We start from the raw sequence: 21,682 nt of genomic DNA, 5'->3' as shown, positions 1-21,682 counted from the left end.
CATATAGGGAGAGAATAATTGAGATAACTTATCTGATCTAGGTGGGCAACTTGTATTATTATCAATTAGCTCTGAAATTATTGTGTGGGCATCTTGTAAATTGAGAATTTATTGATATATAAATCTGACTGGTTAATTATAAGCTTCTAGAGTTTTGTTTTACTGGATTACTGGAAGGTAGGACCACTGACCACAGGGGGATTATGGCTGAGAGGGTATGGGCAACACTGAGGCAGTGAACTGGAGCTGGGAAGACTGCGATCTGTCACTGCATGGGGTTAGCCAAGGAGGCAGCAGAGATGGCGGGCAGAGAGTAGCTGGATGGAGCATGGGAACTTGGCAGTTCTTTTTTAATTTCCTGCAACATATTATGGCAAACAGAGGCTCCCAAATCCTAGTGGTGACACCCCCACTCCTAAGTCTCCAAGAAAATTTGGGCATAACAACAAAGAACTCTTCCTGGACTGTGGTATGTTAACTACTGGGCAAGAGTGCACCAATGCTTCTCCTGCTACTAGGACCTGGCCTCACTTGTGGACAAACAGAATACCAAGGAATTGATTGGCACACGTTGCTTAAGACAGGTGAAAGCTGGACGTGGTGGCAGTTGTCTTTAATCCCAGCACTTGGGAGGCAGAGGCAGGCGGATTTTGAGGCCAGCCTGGTCTACAGAGTGAGTTCCAGGACAGCCAGGGCTACACAGAAAAACCCTGTGTTGAAAAAAAAAAAAAAGAAAGAAAGAAAAGAAAAGAAAAGAAAAGAAAGGAAAAAGACAAGGTGAGGTTGATCTCTCCTATATTCCTCCTCCACAGAAAAATCCTCTCATCTTCTGGGCCTGATGGCCAAAGACTGCCTCTTCTCTTGATGCCATGGGAACCACAGGAGCCTGGGACAACTGTCTAGGTAGCTAGTCCTGGGACTATGGACTAGTTTCTGTCATTTTAATTGATACATAGGTCACTTAGATTACAATTTATCCTCTTAGGTCTCTGACCATATTGACGAGTAAGCTAACTGTAACTTGACAACTAGAGAGCAACAATCAACTAGCTCCTTACCCCAATGTAATCCACCATCCTGTTAGTTCATTAGTCAGTGTATTAGCTAGTTGAAACTACTAGGTCACCTATTTTAAAAGACAAACAGATTTGCCTTGCTCACAGGCTTCATGTTAAAAGATAAGCAGGTTTCAGATGTAACCTTTTACTATTCTTTATCTAAAGGAACTCACTTGGCAGTGACTGCTCCAATGATCAGCTACCCAATGGCTCCTTCATGGTTAATAATTGGATAGGAAATAGTTGTAAAGTTTATGTGAGGTCTGAGGGTACAAAAACTTAACTCATGAGAACCCAAGAAAGTATTTGATGGTCTAAGAAGGTATTTTAAGGTTGGTAAATGAAAGTAAAAGCTTGAATGATGATAGAGTGTTTTAAGATATATAAAAGGTGTTGGGAATTGATTCTAATACTTTTTCTTGATTCACCCCACAAATTGGAAATCTGTGTGTCAAAATATTGAAGGTTCCTGCCCCCTATTGGGTTTTGATTGATTAATAAAGAGCCAATGGCCAGTGGGTGGACAAAGAAACACACACACACACAGAGAGAGAGAGACAGAGAGAGAGAGAGACAGAGAGAGACAGAGAGAGACAGAGAGAGAGAGAGACTGGACTTCTTGGTTCCTGGGAGAAGAAACACAGGGAGGAGAGAGACAGGATCTCCTCCAGAAGAAGGGAGCAGGGATGGAGTAGGGATGAACCACGTTGGGAAGGAACAGGGGGGAGTAACTCCCCAAATGTAGGTACAGAAGGAAAGCGGGGCTCCAGAAGGGCTGGACAGAAGAGTCTTAGGCAGCAAAGATGGGGGGCACTCAGAAGGAGCCAGAGGAAGAAGACAAAATATAGATTTAAGAGATGTTAAGTCAGGAATGCCAGAGAGGAGAATATGCTGGCTGTGGGGAGGTTTAGAAGTCCCCAACCACTGAGCTAGTCAACGCATAACTAAATTAGCTAGCTGTGTGTGTGTGTGTGTGTGTGTGTGTGTCTTTCATTCATGAATCCAGAGAGCTCTTGGGTGGGTGCAACGTGAGCATGACCCGCCAGGAACTCAGTCAGATTAAATCATTCACCGCTACAAAAAAAGAATGAAAAACTCTTCAGATTTCTCCCCCTGCTATGCTACTGTTGTATTAGGACTATGGAACTTCAGAATCCTAACACGGATCAATGGAATTCTGATAAATTATTAGTCTATCTCTGATAAAGCCTTCCACCATATGATCTATTATAATCACAAGCTCAAGATTTCTAATTTCCCTTAGTTATCTCTAAGTATAGACTTCTGCATAAAAAGAAACCCCTCAAAAATGAAAAGAAAAGTAAAAAAGGAAAAGAAAAGAAAAGAAAAGAAAAGGAAAGGAAAGAAAAGAAAAGAAAGAAGACCCTCTTTCACAGTCTCTAATCACACTGAAAATCAAGATAGAGGGAGCTTTGGCCCCTTGTGCTCCAGAGAAGACTTCTGTCTTCCTTGAGCTCACCTTAAGGAGTGTTCATGCTTTTAACAAAACACTGTCTCACAAGCTTTTACTGTGGCATAAATATATGTACACACACACACACACACACACACACACACACGTATATATATATGCTCCCATTTGCCTGCCTGTCTACATGTCTGCCTCTACCCTTTCCAAGTCCTCACTCCTCTCCCTTTCCCCAGTATGCTGCCTTTATACCAGACCTGTTGCACCTTGGCTTGGTCCTGTCAGGGACGCCTCCACTGCATTATATTTCACAGTGCCATCTCCACCTAAGATGTTATTACTTCTAACTCTTTTACTTTTGTCCTATCACCAATGCCCTGAGAAATATAAACTAATACCTGCCTTGCCATGATTAATTTTATACTTATTTAGTTTTCTCCCTATATCCATGCTTACTCTAATCCTAATTTCTACACTGTAGCCACTGTTGTCTTTAAAAATGCAAGTAGATTTTATAAATCCCAGCTTGAAGGTATATGACAGTTTCTTATCACTCTTAAATGAGATTTTACAATCCTCAGTGTCGCCTACCACATGCTCATGACGCTCAAACAGCCCCTCCCTGGCTCCCTGCTCCCCTGTCCCTGGATTTCTCCCATATTGTATGCCTGCTCCAGTCCCTTTTTATTATTTTATTATTTATTTATTATTTATTTATTTATTTTATTATTTAATCTGTTCATTTTTCTGTCCTAGGAATCTGCTATCTCTCTCTCTCTCTCTCTCTCTCTCTCTCTCTCTCTCTCTCTCTCTCCCCCTCTTCCCCCTCCTATCTTTACCTAACTCTTATCCACTCTTCAGATCTCAAGTCTTTCTTCAAGATGTCATTTCTGAATACCTCTAAAATCCCAGAGCTCATCATGTGCTAATTATCTGTATGTTGTTTAAAAGTCCTTCCATGCTATAGCTACATAAGAGCAGGGACCATGACTGTTCTACTGCCTAATTGGTGCAAAATTCTGTGAGAGGCACTTATCAGGCAGTTAGCAGGGTTTTGTTGTTGTTATTTGTTTCTTTTATTAAGTAGACTTTAGTGTTGTGGAATTCAATAGAGCAAAGCAATTGTTTTTCTGTTGCAGAGAACACAGGGTGGTAATGTTTGGGCTACATTCTTATTTTCTGGAGAAATGGTACTTGAGAGCTTGAGTATTCCAACTAAGGCAAAAACAGTGTGTGGATTAATAGATTAACCACTGGAGATGCAGCTCAGTGGTAGAACACTTGCTTAGAGATGTAGTTCTCTGTGTTCTGATGGACTCTCCCATCAGGGTAGAGAATATTTCTTTGCTCTTTGTTATTCATGTTTTTTTAAATGACACAAGCTCCCAAGTAGTCCAATGCATGCTGTCCTTGTAGACTCCTGATCCTCCTGCCTCTACCTCCTTTGTGCTAGGATTGAAAGCATATCATCATACCTGCTGTTTCTTTATTTGCCAGGAAAATACACTGGTTAATCCATGTCAGATAATTGCTAGATAGTGGATATCTGTATTAGTGGTATTTTAACAAGAAGATTTTTTTGAAAGTGAGGTTTCTGGAAACAATTAGGTTTTCTCTTCTGTGTGCATGGGAGTAAGTCTGACCCCGTAATACATGTACGACCGTTTTTCCTGCTACTGTGCTGAAAAGCTCATTTAAAAAGAAACAGAAAATGAATAATGGATCCTACTGAGTGTCATGGCATTGCCTTTAGTTTGAGCACTTGGAAAGTAGAAGCAGCCAGATCTTTGTGAGCACCAGACCATTCAGTAACACGCAACTAGACCCTGTTTCAAAAACAAAGAAACAAACCAAATCAACCAACCAACTAACCAAACAAAAAGAAAGAATCCCAATGTAAGCTGTGTTCATTTAAAAGCTCATCAGTAAGCCAGATCTTTGTTCAAGTTCTGAGTTCAAAGCTAGCCTGGTATACATATTAAGTTCCAGGCTACCAAGACTTTGCCTTGTCTAAACAAAACAAAACAAAACAAAACAAAACAAAACAAAACAAAACAAAACAAACAAAAAACCCCAAATGAATCAACATTGGTGTATCAGTAGAGGAAATGTACTGTATACACCAAGGCCAGTTGTTATGTTAGTAAGGGAAATTTAGAGGGGAAAGGGAGATAAAAAATTTTATTTTTCTGCTTAGTGTTTCTATAAACTATAAAATTGCTTTGGAAGTCCATTTTCTTTTTAAAAAGTAACTGCATTGGTGGCACATACCTTTAATCACTGCACTTATGATGCAGAGGCAAGCAGATCTCTGTGAATTCAAGGCCAGCCTGGTCTAAAAAGTGAGTTCCCAAACAAACCTCTAGGGCTTGTTACACAGAGAAACCCTGTCTCAAAAAACCAAACTAATCCAAAGAAACAAACAAAAAGTGAAAAACAACTGTAGAAGACAATGAAAACATTAATGTTATTGTATTAACTCACAGATCCCCAAACAGTAGCTTTACTACATTACAGAAGACCTAAAGTTAAGGTTAGATTTTGGCCCTTCCATAGTACATTAGAATATTCAAATGTATGTAGTTGTTTGCTCAAGATTGAGCCCACCAACATTACATTATAGATTGGGGAGAGACTTATAGCACCCCTGCCTCCAGGGATTACTGGTAGTTAATGGTTGCTAGGACACGGAGAGTCATTTTCTTCAAAGGCATAGCCACTAAATAAGCTATCCAAATAAACTTCCCACCCGTGCTCATGTAAACTAACCTAATTAAACTCAGTGGGTCTCTCTCCCCATCTCTCTCTCTCTCTCTCTCTCTCTCTCTCTCTCTCTCTCACACACACACACACACATAGAGAGAGCGAGAGAGAGAGAGAGAGAGAGAGGAGGTGAGTGGAGAGGAGCTTGTGGGAAGTGGAGAAAGGGTTTCTGAAGGAGAGGGATGATAGTGAAAGAGGATATGGGGTAAAAAAAATCACCCAAAGCCATTATACACATTTATGAAGCTGTCAAAGAATAAACATAGATAAATAGATTTAAAAACTTATGTAGATGATAGGTTAGAGAGATGTCTTGGCGGTAAAGAGAGCCAGGTATCTTTCAGAGAACATGGATTCAATTCCCAACATGCACATGGTGGCTCAAATGCCAGGGGATCTGATACCCTCTTCTGGCTTTTTCAGAGCACCAAGCAGGCATGTAGAACACAGGCATACATGCAGACAAAACAAAACACTCATACACATACAATTAAAAATTTTATAAACAAAAAATGAGCCTCTTTTATGTCTTGATAGTTATAAATTTCATTCCTCCAATTCGCTATATATCCTCTGCTGCTGGGATGAACTGTTTGAAGGAGGGGTACACCTCCTCTAGAAGAAAACCAAGAATCTTACTATAGCTTGATTTTCTAATATATATGTATGCCCCCATATATGCATATGTGTGCATATACATTTAAATTAAAACTGAGCATAGAAGTTGAGAGGTGGTGACACACTCGGATATCTGTGTGTTTGAGACAGACACCTAGACTACAGAGTGAGTTCTGGGATAGCCAGGGCTACACAGAGAAACCTTGACTGGAAAAAACAAACAAACAAAAGTGAGTTTAGAGTGAGTTGACAACTTATTAGCCAGACTGAGAGAAACCTTAAAGACCATATAATCTATTTCTCAAACTGTATACATGTATCAAATTGTGTACATATATGAACCAACTGAGGGAAGCCCAGGAGTAGAACATAGATTGTCACCCGGCAGACCTAGGTGGAACTGAAAGAAAATAAAAAACTTGAGACCTGTGATTCATGTAATGTATGTCAAATAGCCCAAAGAGTTGTTTGTGAGCTTTGAAACCTGGGGCTGAGAAAATAGCAGAACAGGCCAGGACATGCCCGTGCAGGCCCATCATTACCTGTCCTGACTGGCCTGGTACCTCCCTATCTCCCGCCCTTCTGACAGTCTGTTGATGTTTAAATGGACCAATCATGTGAAACTGCACCAATTCCTCCCCCAGCCCCACCCCTTTTCTATAAAAGTCCCTAGCTTCCAAGCCTCGGGGTCGAAACCACTGTCTCCTGTGTGAGATACGTTTCGAACCGGAGCTCCGCCATTATGGCTCCACCATGTGGTCGACACCTCTGTCTCCTGTGGGAGATATGTGTCGGCCCGGAGCTCTGTCATTAAACTACCTCATGCTTTTACATCAAGATGGTCATCTGTTCGTGATTCTTGGATGCACGCCGAATCGAGAATTGAGGGGGGTTTCCCCACTAGGTTCTTTCAGAACCAGAGATTTTGCATTTTAGACAAGCTTCTTTAGCGTTGTTATGCATAGTGGAGAAGGTTAGCTTTTGTCACTCTAACAAAATAGCCGAGATAATCAACTTATAGAGGGAAACAGTTCTTTTGGTTTGGGTCTTATATTTTCCAGTCCATGATTCAACAGGTTCAGTGCCTTTTGGCCTCTGTTAGGTGTGACAAATAGCAGTGGTGGGTAGTGTGTAGTGCCAGCGTAACAGGCTGAGGCTTGAAAGCTACTCATGAAGCAAAAGAGTTTCACAGAAACTCACTCCTGGAGTCTGGCGTTCTCTCTAAACCATACATTAATGTTCCATTCCCGCGTTAATCTAGTGTATGGATCCACATGCTCTCTTTCAGTATTATCCTATTATAAGTGCCTTTTAAGATTGAATTCTGACATAGCTAAAGCCTTCCGCCAGTGTTCCAACAGTCCTAGAACTTCCTTGAGCAAGACCATGGACTTGAAATTCAGTAAGAATGTTGCTAATCAGAATAGCCTCTGATACTACACTATCACTTTGAATAAAAGCTAAGTCACTCCCTTACACAGGAATTTACCATCACTAAGGAAGAAGGACGTTTCAGACCAAAGGAGAAACCAGAATAGATACTTAGAACTATAGCGAAGTTACACCCATACACACGTATTTACAATGGCCTAAGGGGAAGGTGGACTATACAATAGACTAAAATAGGAACTATGGCAAGGGCATGAAGCCCTTGACCCTGGCTTCTAAGATTAGTGAATCTTAGGTGGAGCCCTTGTTTATCCCAGTTGTTAACAATAAATTCTATCCCAGGTAGTTCCTGTTAGACCTTTTGTGTTTGCATTCCTCTGTTTTATGTAAGATTCCGGTTACCTCATTTGTAACTTGTGGATATGTCACACAACTTCCTTATTGTCTTCTGCATAAAAAGTATGATGCTCAACTTGACAGAATACATTCAGATCCAACAGAACCTCTCCTGGGTGCATCTGTCTGTCAATTCATCCGACGCTTTGCCCACCCACGACTAGAGACCCGTTCCACGCAGACAAGGGGGCCCAGAGGGTCTGCGGCAGTGTAGTGGAGCAAAGGCCACTTTATGATCAAGAAGTTGAGGAGGAGGGTTAATGGGGGTGGAAGGGTTGATCCATAATGCCAAGCTTGGGCATGCTTCTAGTGACTATAGAAATCCCATCAGCCCCTGCTCTTAAGGGACAAGGACATGGGTCTTTGGGGACATTCAGCATCCCAACCACAGTCCATCCTCACTTTACCCTTTTTCTTGACCACTTAATATTAAGTTGCCATCGGTTACCATTTTGTGAGAGCTTCTTCATGCTTGGATTGGTGAATAATCTGGGCGATGGAAGCTCCTTCACAAGTCTAGGCAGCAGGCCCGGTGCTTTGGACGGGGAGGCTTCCCTCTGCTCCACAAAGCTCTCCCTGCCAGCACTGGCTGACTGGCTTCCACACTTGCAAGACAGCATTTTCCCAACAGCACTCTTCATCTTCTTTACCAGGTTTCTCTTTGGGTTGCTTTGGCTTTCATGAAATCCCAAGTTGCTTTCATTCAATGATTCCTCTTTGAGGACCAACACATTTTGCTTGGCTAAGTTGGTGGACACAGCTCTATGCCATCTAAACAAACAAACAAACAAACAAACAAACAAACAAACAAAATGCATTAAAGATATTTTAAAAAATGGCCAGAGACATGGTTCAGTCAATAAAACGCTTGCTAGGAAGGCATGGGGACCTAAGTCCAGATCCCTAGAACACACATGAAATTATTGATGGGGGCATGGACACAGAAAAGTCATCAGGGCTGGCTGAGCAGTTAACCTAGTAGATAAACAGCAAGTTCCAGGATATGAGGGACCCTGTCCTAGGCGAATAAGGCAGAGAGCCATAAAGGAAGACAATTGACGCCCTCCTCTGGCTTCTATACTATAGCACACATATGCGCACACAGCAGCACACTCCACAACCTCACATGAACACAACTACTCACCAGTTCTAAAGCTGTCTGCTTATATCATCTAAATGAATACATGCAGTGTATAGCATTTCAAGCTTCTAACATTAGTTTGTTTCTGTTTCTGTTTTGTTTTGGTTTGTTTTTGTGGCTGGAGATGGAATCCAGGCCTTGGAATGCTAGAAGATGTTATACTAGTAACCCCTACCCTCTGCCCTGGGATGTGTGAGTTTTGCTAATATAGTTCTCTGAAGCCACTGTTTCCTTTCTTCTCATTGCTGAGTTGTATGCCACAACATGGGTATATCACACCGTATTTACCCACCCACTCATCGAAGGACATTTGAGTTGTTTCCATTTGGGGGGCTATGATGAACAAAACTATAAGCAACAGGGCATAAGCTTTTGTGTGAACATAAATCTTCACTTCCCAAGTATGACATCCCAGCTATAGCATGATATGATTACTTTGCAAAATCCCAGCTTGTTGCTTGCTACATTGCATGCATAGTATATTTATATGATGTACATGTTTCCGATTTGGATTAAAATAAATTAATGACCATTAAGATGAACTTCATATACTACCTAATGAATCTCAGGTACCAATATAAAAGTGTTGTTATCTTCCAGGAAAACACTGCTGCATCAACTTCAGAGACAATCACCCCAGGGAAGAGGTCCCACTGGGCACGTGGTCACTGCAGGCTGATGGCATCAGTCTCATTCCAAACCACACCTGCTGACTGTACAATTTGTTAGCTATTTTTTTTACAAGATTTAGTTTTTTTCATTTGAAAATGGGTATACTCTTACCAGAGATCTGAAAAAAAAAAAAAAAGAAATAGTTTCTATGTTACATCCTATTGAAGCCTTCAGTAGGTGACAGGCATTATTAGCCTGAGGATCAAATGAGGACACATATTCTAGAGGTGAAAGGAATGCAGCCTCATGGGCTAGACACCTCCCATCTAGGAGCAAGGCAATAGCTGTACATAAGCACCTTCTGGATTCACGACTCACACTGAGTACTAAGATTTCTGCATGGCTATGTTGCAATATGTTTCTTGTAGGTAGCAATAAAGTGCCCCAAAGAAGATACACTGTTTCCTTCCTTGCCCCAAAGTAACTTGTCAGTATCAACCTTCTGTGGACCCTCCAAGACCCTTAGTAACTTCAGTGCTTTAATAACTTTTGTTGCCATAAACATGTGCATGGCCACTCTGACACACAACAGAAATACATTTCAGGGGGGCTGGTGAGATGGCTCAGTGGGTAAGAGCACCCGACTGCTATTCCAAAGGTCCGGAGTTCAAATCCCAGCAACCACATGGTGGCTCACAACCATCCGTAACGAGATCTGACTCCCTCTTTCTGGAGTGTCTGAAGACAGTTACAGTGTACTTCCATATAATAAATAAATAAATCTAAAAAAGAAAAAAGAAAAAGAAAAAGAAAGAGTTCGGGGGCGGGGGGCGGGGATACATTTCAGAGTGCTCATGGATCCTGAATACCTTCCATGTAACTGATCAGGTTAAAAATAAAAAAAGAATACTTTGCTTTAAGCAGGCATCGGTGGCACACATCTGTAATCTCAACACTCAGGAGACTAACACAGGAGGACAGAGCACAAAGCCAGTCTGAGCTATTACGGAGAGAACCAGCCTCAGAAACAAGCAAACACCCATGTTGTGTCTTCTATCCTTTACCTACCACTGATTTATATAACACAAAATTAAAATGAGGCATGCTCCTAATAGTGTATGTCTGTCTTTACAGTTTTGCCTTTGACAAGAAATCCCAGGTCTAGGGCTCTTTTGATGTTTCCTTGAAGAGGGTTCAGTGGTGAAATAGGATTAGTAGACATTTCAGCAGTAAACATTGCTTTAGCAGGGAACAGAAAGCATTGATACATTTTCAAAATTCATTGGTGTGGAATGTGAGAAGACGAAAATACTGATACTGGGGGCTGGTGAGATGGCTCAGTGGGTAAGAGCACCCGACTGCTCTTCCGAAGGTCTAGAGTTCAAATCCCAGCAACCACATGGTGGCTCACAACCATCTATAACAAGATCTGACTCCCTCTTCTGGTGTGTCTGAAGACAGCTACAGTGTACTTACATATAATAATAAATAAATCTTTAAAAAAAAAAAAAAAAAAGAAAATACTGATACTGAAAAATTATATTCTTAATACGGACATTAATCTCACATGACACATTAAAACTCAAATCAGATGGAAAGTAAAGCCTTCTGCCTGGTAAAATTGAGACTTTAATAACTGCAAAAGATGACTTCGACAGCACTCCACATCCTGATCTGATGTAGCACTCCGTCCTCCTACCTACAGTCTATATTTTTAAATTATAATGTTTAAAGGAGATGTTACCTTTTCACAATGGATCTTGTGTAATGAAAAAAAAAAAACCCAAAAACCAAAAATCAAAAGACAAAAACAAAACAAAACACAAAAGACAAAAACAAAACAAAACAAAACCAAAAAAAAAAAAACCACCAACAACAACAAAAAAAAACCCAACCAACCAACCAACCAAACAAACAAAAAAAACCCACAAAAAACCAAAAACCAAAAGGTACCAATGGGAAACGAGGTAAGTCTTTGTTACCTACCTCTCTATCACCTTCCCTTTGAATGAGCCAGTTTTCCTATTGGGTTGCTGGATTCCTTGGTACTGGCCAGTCTTCCCACAGGCAAGCTTTAGGAGTTCACTTTGACAAAACGGAGGGCGCTCCATCGCTGTCACTTTCAGCTGTGCTTTGGATTTCTTTAGTGCTTGAGCGGAAAGGACTTCTAAAATTCATCCAGTGACTGAGATCACGGCTTAATTTTTGGTTGTTTGGAGCAAAACACACAGGAAACATCATTCTTTCTCAAGTGTTAGCACAAACATTTGTGCGACTGACCGTGTTTTACTTCATAATCCTCCAATGATGCATGTGACAGAAGTGTGGGAAATTCCCTGGTAACGTGTGAAATACTACATAGAGAAGGCACATTAGGAATAAAAGAAGTCACAGCATAATTGTTAATCACATTTAGATATCCGTATATGAGTTCTATAAGCAGGACGGTGCTCTAGGGTCTGAGTTTTTCTATTTCACCCCTCAGGAAGTCGAATGCTGTCCTATGAGGCACGAACCAAGAGGCCAGCTGCTGTTTGGCTGTCTCAGTAGTCACCGAAAGGGCTATTTTATTTCATCTTGAGTTTCTGTGGAAGTCTTTTAAAGCATGAAGCTAAAAAAGTTCAGTACCTGGATCATTTGCACAGTATTTCTGCATTTAACCCTTAAGAGCAAATACTGCCTAGGTGAGAACATTACCACAAGGTGGCAGCAGACACTAGGCTATAGTTTAGTCTCAGGCTTCATTGGCTCTCTGAGTAGCTGAGTTCAATAGGACTTGGTGCTTAAAAAGAAGGCCTCCGCAGGAAAGCTGAAGAAAGGTATATAATTTACTCTGGTTCCTGTGTGTGTACCCATCAATCATCCATATCACTGATGTGCATAGCATTTAGCTGAACATCTTATATAAACGCAGCTTTCAACTCAATACATTTGAGATCGGACGAAATAAACGCACACGATACTGATGATTTTGGTACGTGAGATTTTGTACAGTTGAATATCTGGGAGAAGAACTTTAGATGGAACAAGAGGCTGGGAGTATGACTTAAGACCCTCAAGACTCTGGGTTCAAAACTCAGCACTTAGAGAAAAAGCAGTAATAAAATGTATAACATTGAGGTGCTACTATGGTGTGTTCAGGACGGTACATCTGAGCTCTTGCTCCAGCCTTGGGCTGCGGCCTGAGTCTCGTTACAGTCACGTGATTTGCTCATTTTTTCATCTCTCAAATGGGAATGCTATGGGTGATAGCTATATAGTGAGATTCACGCGAAGTAGAAACTCTGCCGTAGCAAGTAAGACTCTCAGGAGGCAGAAGATTCCTGGTCCAGACTCTAAACCACTTCACTGTGGCGGAGATGCTTTGGTCACGAGGGTGGAGCTCTGTCCAGGTCTAGTTTTCCTCTTGGCGAGAATCATGGGTATTAGAATAAATAGATATACCCGCGAGCAATTCCTTTAACCAGAAGTTTTCACATAATAATTAGTATTGAATCTTCATTTTGTTGGATTCAATCAAATGAATGGTTGGCTGTGATGAGTTTTATGGCAGGAAGAGAGAGGTATTTTTATTCATGTGAGTGAGTGCTCATGCCTCTCTGTGTACAAGTGTTCCCTTCTCCAGTAGGTCACGGAACAACCCTAAAGCATGTAATCTGGCTACCGGAAAAAAAAAAAAAAAAAAAAAAAAGTCAAGGGAAAAAGAAGGGCACACGAGAGAGATAGCAGTTCTGCAGCCAGTCAAGACTTAAAACCTAGTTTTATACCTAATAAGTTCTGGAACCTTAGGAAAGGGGAGAAAACCTCTGAGCCTCATTTTTTGTGTGTGTGTGTGTTTAAAATATGAATAATCAATGGCACCTCCCACCCCCCCCCCAAACTATCTTAAAGTGCTATGGGACAACCTGACACAGACACAATGAAAGGAATAATTTCAGCTAATTAAATGTAGGCAATGCTATGAAGAAAATACAAGAGGGTGATAAGGTAAAGAGACAGGATGAGGGGCAATGCTGGCGGGGAGCACTGGGGTCACAGGGTCTGAAAGCCGAGCAGGGAAATAGCTGTGTGAAGATCTTCATGGTTCAGGCACATGAGACGAGAAACAGGGTGTGTACATGATAAGCTAGAGAAGTCGTCTGGGCCAAACCAGCTTAGCACTAGAAACCAACTTAGTGGTCCTCGCTTTGTCTTCAGAGGGAGGGGAAGGGAAGTTAGCAGGCCTTATAAGGAAGTGGTCCATGTATATTTTTTTCTGCAATGGTATCTAGTCTGGACAGAAGTTACTTAGAATTCCTGCCAAGATTACAATTCTCACACTCCAGGAACTTTTACAAATAAGTTGATTTAGGAACTAATGAAGGATTCTAAGGCCACCATAAAAAAAGGGACCAAGGAAGACCTCTTAAAGCGGTGACAGCTGAGATGAGGCATTTTATGTAAAATGTGACAAACTATGCTAAGAATTGGAAGAGGAATTTAAAGAACAAATAACCACATAAGTAAGAATTGGGTGGTGGATGTGTCTGAGGCACACATGGTGGCAAAGACTAGTGTGTCAAGAATGGGAATGTAGGGGTAAGGGAGACAAGTGTTCTTATGTCTTAAAAATAAAAATTACTGCTCAGAAGATGCACTGGAAAGGGAAGACAGCACCTTTGGAAAAGGCATCAGGGAGGTAACTAGGTTTAGGGTCCAGAGAGTGATGAGGAGTTCCCCAGGCAGGTGGAGAGAGTCAGAAGAGAGAGAGACAGAGACAGAGACAGACACACAGAGATAAAGGCAGACAGACACAGAGAGGGGTTTGGCTAGAGAGCTAGGGTATTATAATAGTCTAAGAACACAGATGTTTGAGGCTACAATGATGGCCAGCTATTAATGAGTAAGGCTCACAACTAAAAACCAAGAGTAAAGTAGATTCACTAAGGAATATTCAACAGAGCTAAAGACACAAACCACAATTTCTCATAAAGCTCATTTTCTTTTCAATAGCCCTCACAGCACATGGCAAGGATCCATCTCGATGTGAGCACTTCCTGGCCATTTGTAGATGTCCCTCTGAAAACCAATCCATCTACAACAGGCCAAAGTCTGTTTCAAACACAGCATTCCTTGCTCTCAACGATATCTTTCTGTTGAACACACATGAGATTGCATAATCTTATATCAGTAACCATAGCAACAGTTGACTTCTATAGAGACAGCAATCCGTTGAATTCTCTAAATTAGATTGCAAACATGAATTTCTGCAGGAACCTGGAATGGATTTGTGAGAATCAATGGGGTGTAATAGGGAGGGGTGGGAACTCTGGCAAACTGTAAAGTATTGGGCCAATCGAATGTTACAGAACCACGCATTTGGGAGAAAATTTTTGAGGATCGAAATATGATCTCCAGCCATAGTTGGCTCCGAGGTCAGCTCTCTGCTGCCTTTTCCAGATATTTTTGGGTGAACTCTGCAAGCAGCCATTGGTAGTCTTGGAGCAGGTCCTCCTTCAGGTTAAACTTGAATGTCATAATATAGAGTGGCTCTGGCTGGGGGCTGCACTCAGGCTGGTTTTGCATCTCCTTTCTAATCTGCTGTGCTTAGCAACTTGAAATCCCTCTGTAAATCTGGTAAACTGGCTCTTGGTTTTAAACTGGGGTGTAATGAATACATCAAGCAGAAGAGAACAATGAGGGGTGGGGTCATTAGTGAGTGAAATCCTTTTGAATCTTAATGAAATGAGTCCAGTGAGCACATTTCCTGAAAAGCTTCATCTTTTGGCTACCCCCTACCTCCCCACTTCAAACACCTCCCCTCTACTCTTCACCCCCACTGCAAATACCCACTTCAATTCTCCACCACCCACCCCAAACATCCCCTTCCAACCTATTCCCCCACAGCTCTCTGACTCCTGAATCAGAGATTTTCTTCCACCTGGCTTAAGTAAATCCAGTTGCTGGAGCTTTAGCCTCACAGGGCAAAGGTGTCACTTTACAGATTAGGTAAGTGTGTACTTGCTGCCTAGAAACAGGTCTCGATATGGTGACTCTGCAGGAAGCCTGTGATCATCTTAGAAGTTAGCCAACTGGAACAGCATTTCTGCAGCAGCCAGAGCCCTTGATTCAACCATGCTTCCTTCCCAGCTCTTCTTTGTACTGCTTGCTGCCTCAGGTTAGTGTTTGCATCATTGTTACTTAACTACGGAAGCAATAGTCGGAGTGTCTTCCTCTGGGTTCCTTTTCACTTGCTCTAGAACATTTGATGGGGATAGTCTTTTGAACTCAAGGGCTCCCGGGTTGTACCTCATTGGATAATCTACCTCCTTATCAAGATATTTTCACAGATGCAGTTTATAGATGGGCATCAGAGCAAGTTCTCTGGGAGACAGTTGGCCATTTCTACTGGTATCTAGAATCTGGAACCTCGGGAGACAAACTTCTACCCGTGGAAGATTTACCTAATGAACTGCACAACAGTGAAAGATGTTTGTGGCCCATTTGTAACTAGGGGAAATATTGCCAGAAGGCAAAATAACTCATATGCTAAGAATGTAGCAAGGATTACTTTGGAGATTACAGGAAGAAATGGTAGAGTTGGAAAAATGGGGAAGACTATATAGATGATTTAAGTTGTTTTCTATTTCATATATTTTCTTACTGATTAATGTAACAGATTCTACTTTGCATGAAAAGAACACGTAACATGTCTTACTAATACTTTATTTAACATGTTGAAATGATATTTTAAGTACTTTGGATCAAGTAAAATCATCTTTACCATCTTTAAAAAAGATTCAACAATGTTCTTAAAACAACAACAACAACAAAGTTTCACTTCGTGGACCTGGTAAGTCTGGAATTGAATAGGTAAGCCAGGGTGGCCTTGAACTCACAGACATCTACCTGCCCCCTACCTCTGCTTCCTGTAGCACACAGAAAGGATTAAAGCTGTGCCTGTCTGTTTTGATTTTTTTTTAAACATTTATTTATTACATGTAAGTACACTGTAGCTGTCTTCAGACACACCAGAAGAGGACGTCAGATCTCGTTACAGATGGTTGTGAGCCACCATGTGGTTGCTGGGGTTTGAACTCTGGACCTTCGGAAGAACAATCGGGTGCTCTTACCCACTGAGCCATCTCACCAGCCCCCTGTTTTGATTTTTGTTGAAAGATTCTGACAGAATGTAAAAGGTCACAGAAGCCCTCAAATTGGCAAAATAGATTTCATTGTTAGCAGAACTAGCTTCACTGATTTAGAAAAATAGAGGTGCACAATGCTCTGGCCACTCCTAGAACCCATGTGTCTGCCAATGTTCTGACCGTTCCTTGAACCCATGTGTGTGCCCACTGATGAAGCCCATTGCCAGGTGTTTGTGATATTGGTTGCTGGGGAAGAGTTAGAAAATCTCCCCAGCAACCACAGCCAGGGCCAATCCAGAGTTGCTGCAGCTGCACCAGACTCTTTCCTTGTACCCCTCCCATACCCATTTCTTGAGAATAGACATTGTTAGATCTGGAAATCTCCCCCTGCCCCCCGAGGGCCTATAAAAACTGGGACCCCTTTCCCCTCAGGGCCGATTCCTCTACCCCTGAGTGGGATATGAGTCATCTCCAGAGCTCTGGCTCCCCCCCCCCCCAATAAAGCCTCATGTGGTTTGCATCAAGCTTGGTCTCTCGTGAGTTCTTGGGGGTCCGCTATTATCCAGAGACTTGAGTGGGGGTCTCCCTTCGGAGGTCTTTCATTGTGATGGGGCCTCATTCTATAGTTTAGACTGCCCTCTAACCCACAGTCCCTGGCCTCAGCCTCTTGGCTAGGACAATAAACTTTTGCCACTCATTTGTATCCACATAAAACATTCTTAAGATGAATGGAATACTGCGGCTGAGCCCAGTGTTCTTGTATGTACAGACGTATGTATGCATCTACACATAAGTTTTATAAACGATTTTCATATTTTAAAAATTTGTGTTTCTAAATTTGCATAACAGTAGGACCCACTAGCTACACAGAGAAACCCTGTGTCAAAAAACAAAACAAAACAAAACAAAAAACCCAAAAAAACAAAAACCAAAATCAAAACCAGTAGGACCCATATTCCTATGTGAGTTGAGAGTAGCCACCCTGTCACATAGGAGTTCACTTTCAGTTTCTTACAATCCCCATGAGTTCCTGTCTGACAAGGAACAAAGTTGCTTTTCACAGCAGTTTTATTATGAAACCAAGTTCTTTGGGTTTTTTTGTTTGTTTGTTTGCTTTGTTTTTTTTTTTTTGTGTGTGTGTGTGTTTTTTTTTGTTGTTGTTTTTGTTTTTTTGTTTTTGTTGTTTTTTCAAGACAAGGTTTCTCTGTATAACCCTGGCTGTCCTGGAACTCACTCTGTAGACCAGGCTGGCCTTGAACTCAGAAATCCACCTGCCTCTGCCTCCCAAGTGCTGGGATTAAAGGCGTACACCACCACTGCCTGGCAAATTCTTTGTTTTTGACACCAAATATACTTTAAAAAAGCTAAATCAATTAATTTTTCAGTGCAATGGGCAGTGAGGCATTATTAGGTACATAAATAAGCACCTAGCTACATGGCCCAACCTGTAGAATTGGACCGTAAAATCTGACCTAATTAAATGGCACACACTTACAAGCTTTCAAATGCATTCAGTGTCACATAAAATCTACATAACTAGCAAGAAAGAATCTCTTTATTTACTCCGTTACTCATTCAGTCAAGTATTAACTGGGTACCTACTATGGGTCAGACACTGTTCTTGGAACTGGGCATACAGCAGGGAACAAACAAGCAATTGTCTCTTATTTTTGAAGCTTGTATTTTCGGTGGAAGTAGAGCAGAAAACAAACACTACGTGAAATTGTAAGAGAAAGTGCCCACAATGTGGAAATATCGTTTTTGTGCTGAGGCAATCTCAAGTACAGTGTCTCTTTATCAGAGACATAAAGGGGATAAGTGGGTGGTGATTTCCTGGAAGGATGCATTCTGGGCTTCTGTGGTATGTATGAGGAATAGGAAGGCAAACGTGGTTGGAACAGACTGAGCAGAGTCAGGGGCATCAAATATGAGGTCAGACAGATAAAGCAAGGCCTACCCTGTGGTATTTAACATTCTTATTTTATTTATTTATTTTTATGTGTACGAGTGCTTGCCCACAGTATGCTTGTGGCGGGCAGGGGATAAGCTCTGGTGTCAAATCCCAGTTTCTCCCTTGCTACAGGAGGCAGGGTTTCTTTGCTGTTTTCTGCCACATATGCCAGGCAGCTTGGAGTGCTAGTTTCTAGAATTCTTCTCTTTCAGCCTCTGTTTAGGAATGCCGAGATTATAGACAGGAGCTAACATGGCTGGCTTTAGGTGGATTCTAGAGAACAGAACTCAAGTCTTCATGTTTGTGAAGCAAGTCTCACTGAGTGTCTTCCTAGCCCTACCAGAAAAGGCGAGGAAAGCCTCTAGAGGCCTCTAGAGTGTCTGTTATAAAAGCCATCAGTGATTTATCTTTCTCAATGTTTGCATTGTTTTTCAGTGTCTTTTGCTTCCCTCTTCCACTTTAAGAATCCTTACAATGGGGTGGAACAGGTAATACAAGACAACTTCCTCCTTCTGCTTAATCCCAACTTCAAGGTTTGTTGTGTCGTAACAGCATATTATGTACTATGGGAGTTAGGATCTAGATATTCCTGCTAGGGCAAAGGGGTCATTCTGTCTGTCGCTAGCTCCAGTGTAACAAAATAAGCCCCCCTCCACACACTGCCAGCATACACATACCTCCGGAATGCATATTTTAATCATAGAAAAAAAATTTAAAGCAGGCTATTAAATATACAGAGGGAAATCCTTGGTCACAATCCGGGATGGAACTTTCCAGATAGGAGCTTGAGCAGACAGAGTGCATGTGTCCTAAAGCAGGTACTTGAAAGCCGAAGAGATTCAGGCGGGAGGAGGATGAATCATTGATGGCTGCAGAGAGGTCTGAACCATTAGGATTTGTGTCAGATCTTGTAAGAGTCAGGAGAAGGTCTCTTTGGAGCGCAGGTGTATTAATTTTCTAGCACTTCAATGCCAGAGGACACCATCGAGCAACAAGGTAGAGGTGCCAGCAGATGGAAGTTGTGCCCCTGTGCACTAAACTAATAAAATCCAAAATGGAGTTTGCTTTGCACACATCTACCTAATGTCTCTTTCCTGAGTGATCCATTTTCCAGTGAGCCTTAGTAACTTGGAGTGGGAATGAAGAACAGATGGGAGATGGAATTCCTAACTTCCCTAACACCTGGTTTACATCAGCATCACACAATGGACCAAATAAACTGAAGTGGTAAATCTGTTTACTTTTAAACTCATAAGCTTATACCTCTGTAAGTAAGGAATTCTGAGTGCTTTTCCTATTGTTTCCACTTAATCTCTTTCCCTTGTCTTAGGTCTAGCTCAAACTTCAATGACTTTATTGAACAGGACTGGGAAACATGAACATTCCTGTAGGATTCCTGTTTTTAGAGGAAATGCTTTGATGTTTTTCCTTTAGATATTGACTAATTGTGTGTTGCCTTCATCGTATTGAGATATGTCCTCTGTATTCCTAGAGTTTCCTGAACTTTTATTATGAATCTTGGATTTTGACAAAGGTCTTATTTGCCTCTAATGAAGTGATTATATGATTTCTGTCTTTGAACTCATTTTTGTGGTGAATTACATGTATTGATTTGCATTTGTTGAAACACCCTGCATCTCTCTTGATGCTTCCTCGAATTTGGTTTGCAAGTATTTTATGGAAATTTTTTTTGTCTCTATGTTCTAATTTTAGTTTTTGGTTGGGTCTTTATGTGGCTTTACTATTATGATAACACTGGTTTCACAAAGAGAGTATGGAAGTAATTTTTCTGTTTTTATTTTATGGGTTACTTGAAAAGTAGTGATGTTAGTTTTTTTTTCTTTGAGATTCTGGTAGAATTCTGCATTGTATCAATTTGGTCCTGGGAATGTGTGTGTATGTGTGTGTGTGTATATATATATATATATATATATATATATATATACATATACATATTATATGTACAACTAATATGTATGTACATATATAGTATATATATATTAGTTATAGTTGAATGATGTTTAACTATTGGCTCTATCTACTTGGATATGTTGGTCTGCTTAAATTAATTACTTCATCTTGATTTCTCAGGGGTAGGTCATATACATCTAGAAACTTATCCATTTCTTTTAGATTGGTAATTTTAGTATAGATTTAAAATCTATATAAAGTATATCCTTTGTATTTTCTAAATTTTTCCCAGTGACTGTTATAATGTTTCCCTTTTCATTTCTAGTTTTAATAATTTGGGCCTTCTCCTTCTTTTGATTAAATTTGACGAAAGTTTTGTTAATCTTGTTAATATTTTTAAAGAACAAATTTCATTTTCACCTCTATTTCATTAATTTCAGTGCTAATTTTGATTTTCTCTTCCAGTATAAAATTTTTGTTTTTTTTTTTATACAATGCCTTCAGGTGCATCATTAGGCAATCAATTTGATATTTGTTTAATTTTTTTGTGTAGACATATAATTCAGTAAGCTTTCTCTTAGGATGCCTTCATTGTTTCATTGATTCATATCACAGCTTTCCATATATTTCATTCCATTCTAGAAATTTTTAAAATTTCCTTCTCTTTTCTTCTCAGACTCAATTATCATTCAGTAGCATGTTGTTTAGTCTGTGCACTTTCTGTCTATTCTATTGTTGATATAGCTTTGTTCATATAGAATACTCTAAATGTTATCTCAAGTTTTCTTTATTTGTTGAGACATACTTTGTGGTTGATTTTAGAAAAAGTTTCATGGGATGCTGAGAAGAACAAGTACTCTTTAATGTCTGAGTAGAATGTTTTATTGATGTCTACTAGGTCCATTTAATTTATGATATCATAAGTACATCTAGGTTTGGGAAAGCTTCTATTATTGGATTGAAAATATCCTCTATGCCTTTGCTATTGTATTCTTCTCCTACCTCATAACTCAAAACTTAGGCCTTTTCATATGCTCCCAAGCTCTACCATGTGGATTCATATGCTTACTTAGAAATTCTCATTGATTATTAAGGCATGATTCAATTCTTTTACTTTTTCTTGTAGCCCACTTTCTGTTTCTGACATGAATTGTTTTGTTGGGGAGGCTTTCCAACTAGTTTTTAATTTGACTGACTGAGTTTTTAATTTCCAGCATCATTGTAGTTTGGCCTTTCTTTTTTTTTGTTTTTTGTTTTTTTTTTTTTTGTTTTGTTTGTTTTTTGTTT

The 21,682-nt window shown here is 40.5% G+C and overlaps 2 protein-coding genes across 2 annotated transcripts in view; one reads left to right on the top strand and one right to left on the bottom strand.

Moving 5' to 3' along the window:
- Positions 1-11,517, bottom strand: part of Gm11100 (predicted gene 11100) — a 31,115-nt gene extending 19,598 nt beyond the window's left edge. Inside the window, exons 1-2 of the mRNA NM_001370907.1 lie at positions 11,393-11,517; positions 8,102-8,424 (exon numbers count right to left, since the gene is read on the bottom strand). Coding sequence (NP_001357836.1) covers positions 8,102-8,424; positions 11,393-11,517 — 448 coding nt within the window. The remainder of the gene's footprint in view (positions 1-8,101; positions 8,425-11,392) is intronic.
- A 3,922-nt stretch (positions 11,518-15,439) lies between these two features.
- Gm281 (predicted gene 281) overlaps positions 15,440-21,682 on the top strand; it is an 86,094-nt gene continuing 79,851 nt past the window's right edge. Inside the window, exon 1 of the mRNA XM_011244864.1 lies at positions 15,440-15,563. Within this exon, the coding sequence (XP_011243166.1) occupies positions 15,521-15,563 (43 nt within the window). The 5' untranslated portion in view covers positions 15,440-15,520. The remainder of the gene's footprint in view (positions 15,564-21,682) is intronic.

This window comes from Mus musculus, chromosome 14, assembly GCF_000001635.26.
Source record: "Mus musculus strain C57BL/6J chromosome 14, GRCm38.p6 C57BL/6J".
In the NCBI taxonomy this organism is placed as follows: Eukaryota; Metazoa; Chordata; class Mammalia; order Rodentia; family Muridae; genus Mus; species Mus musculus.
The sequence above is the reverse complement of the archived record's forward strand: the minus strand, read 5'-3'. Positions and strand labels throughout refer to the sequence as shown.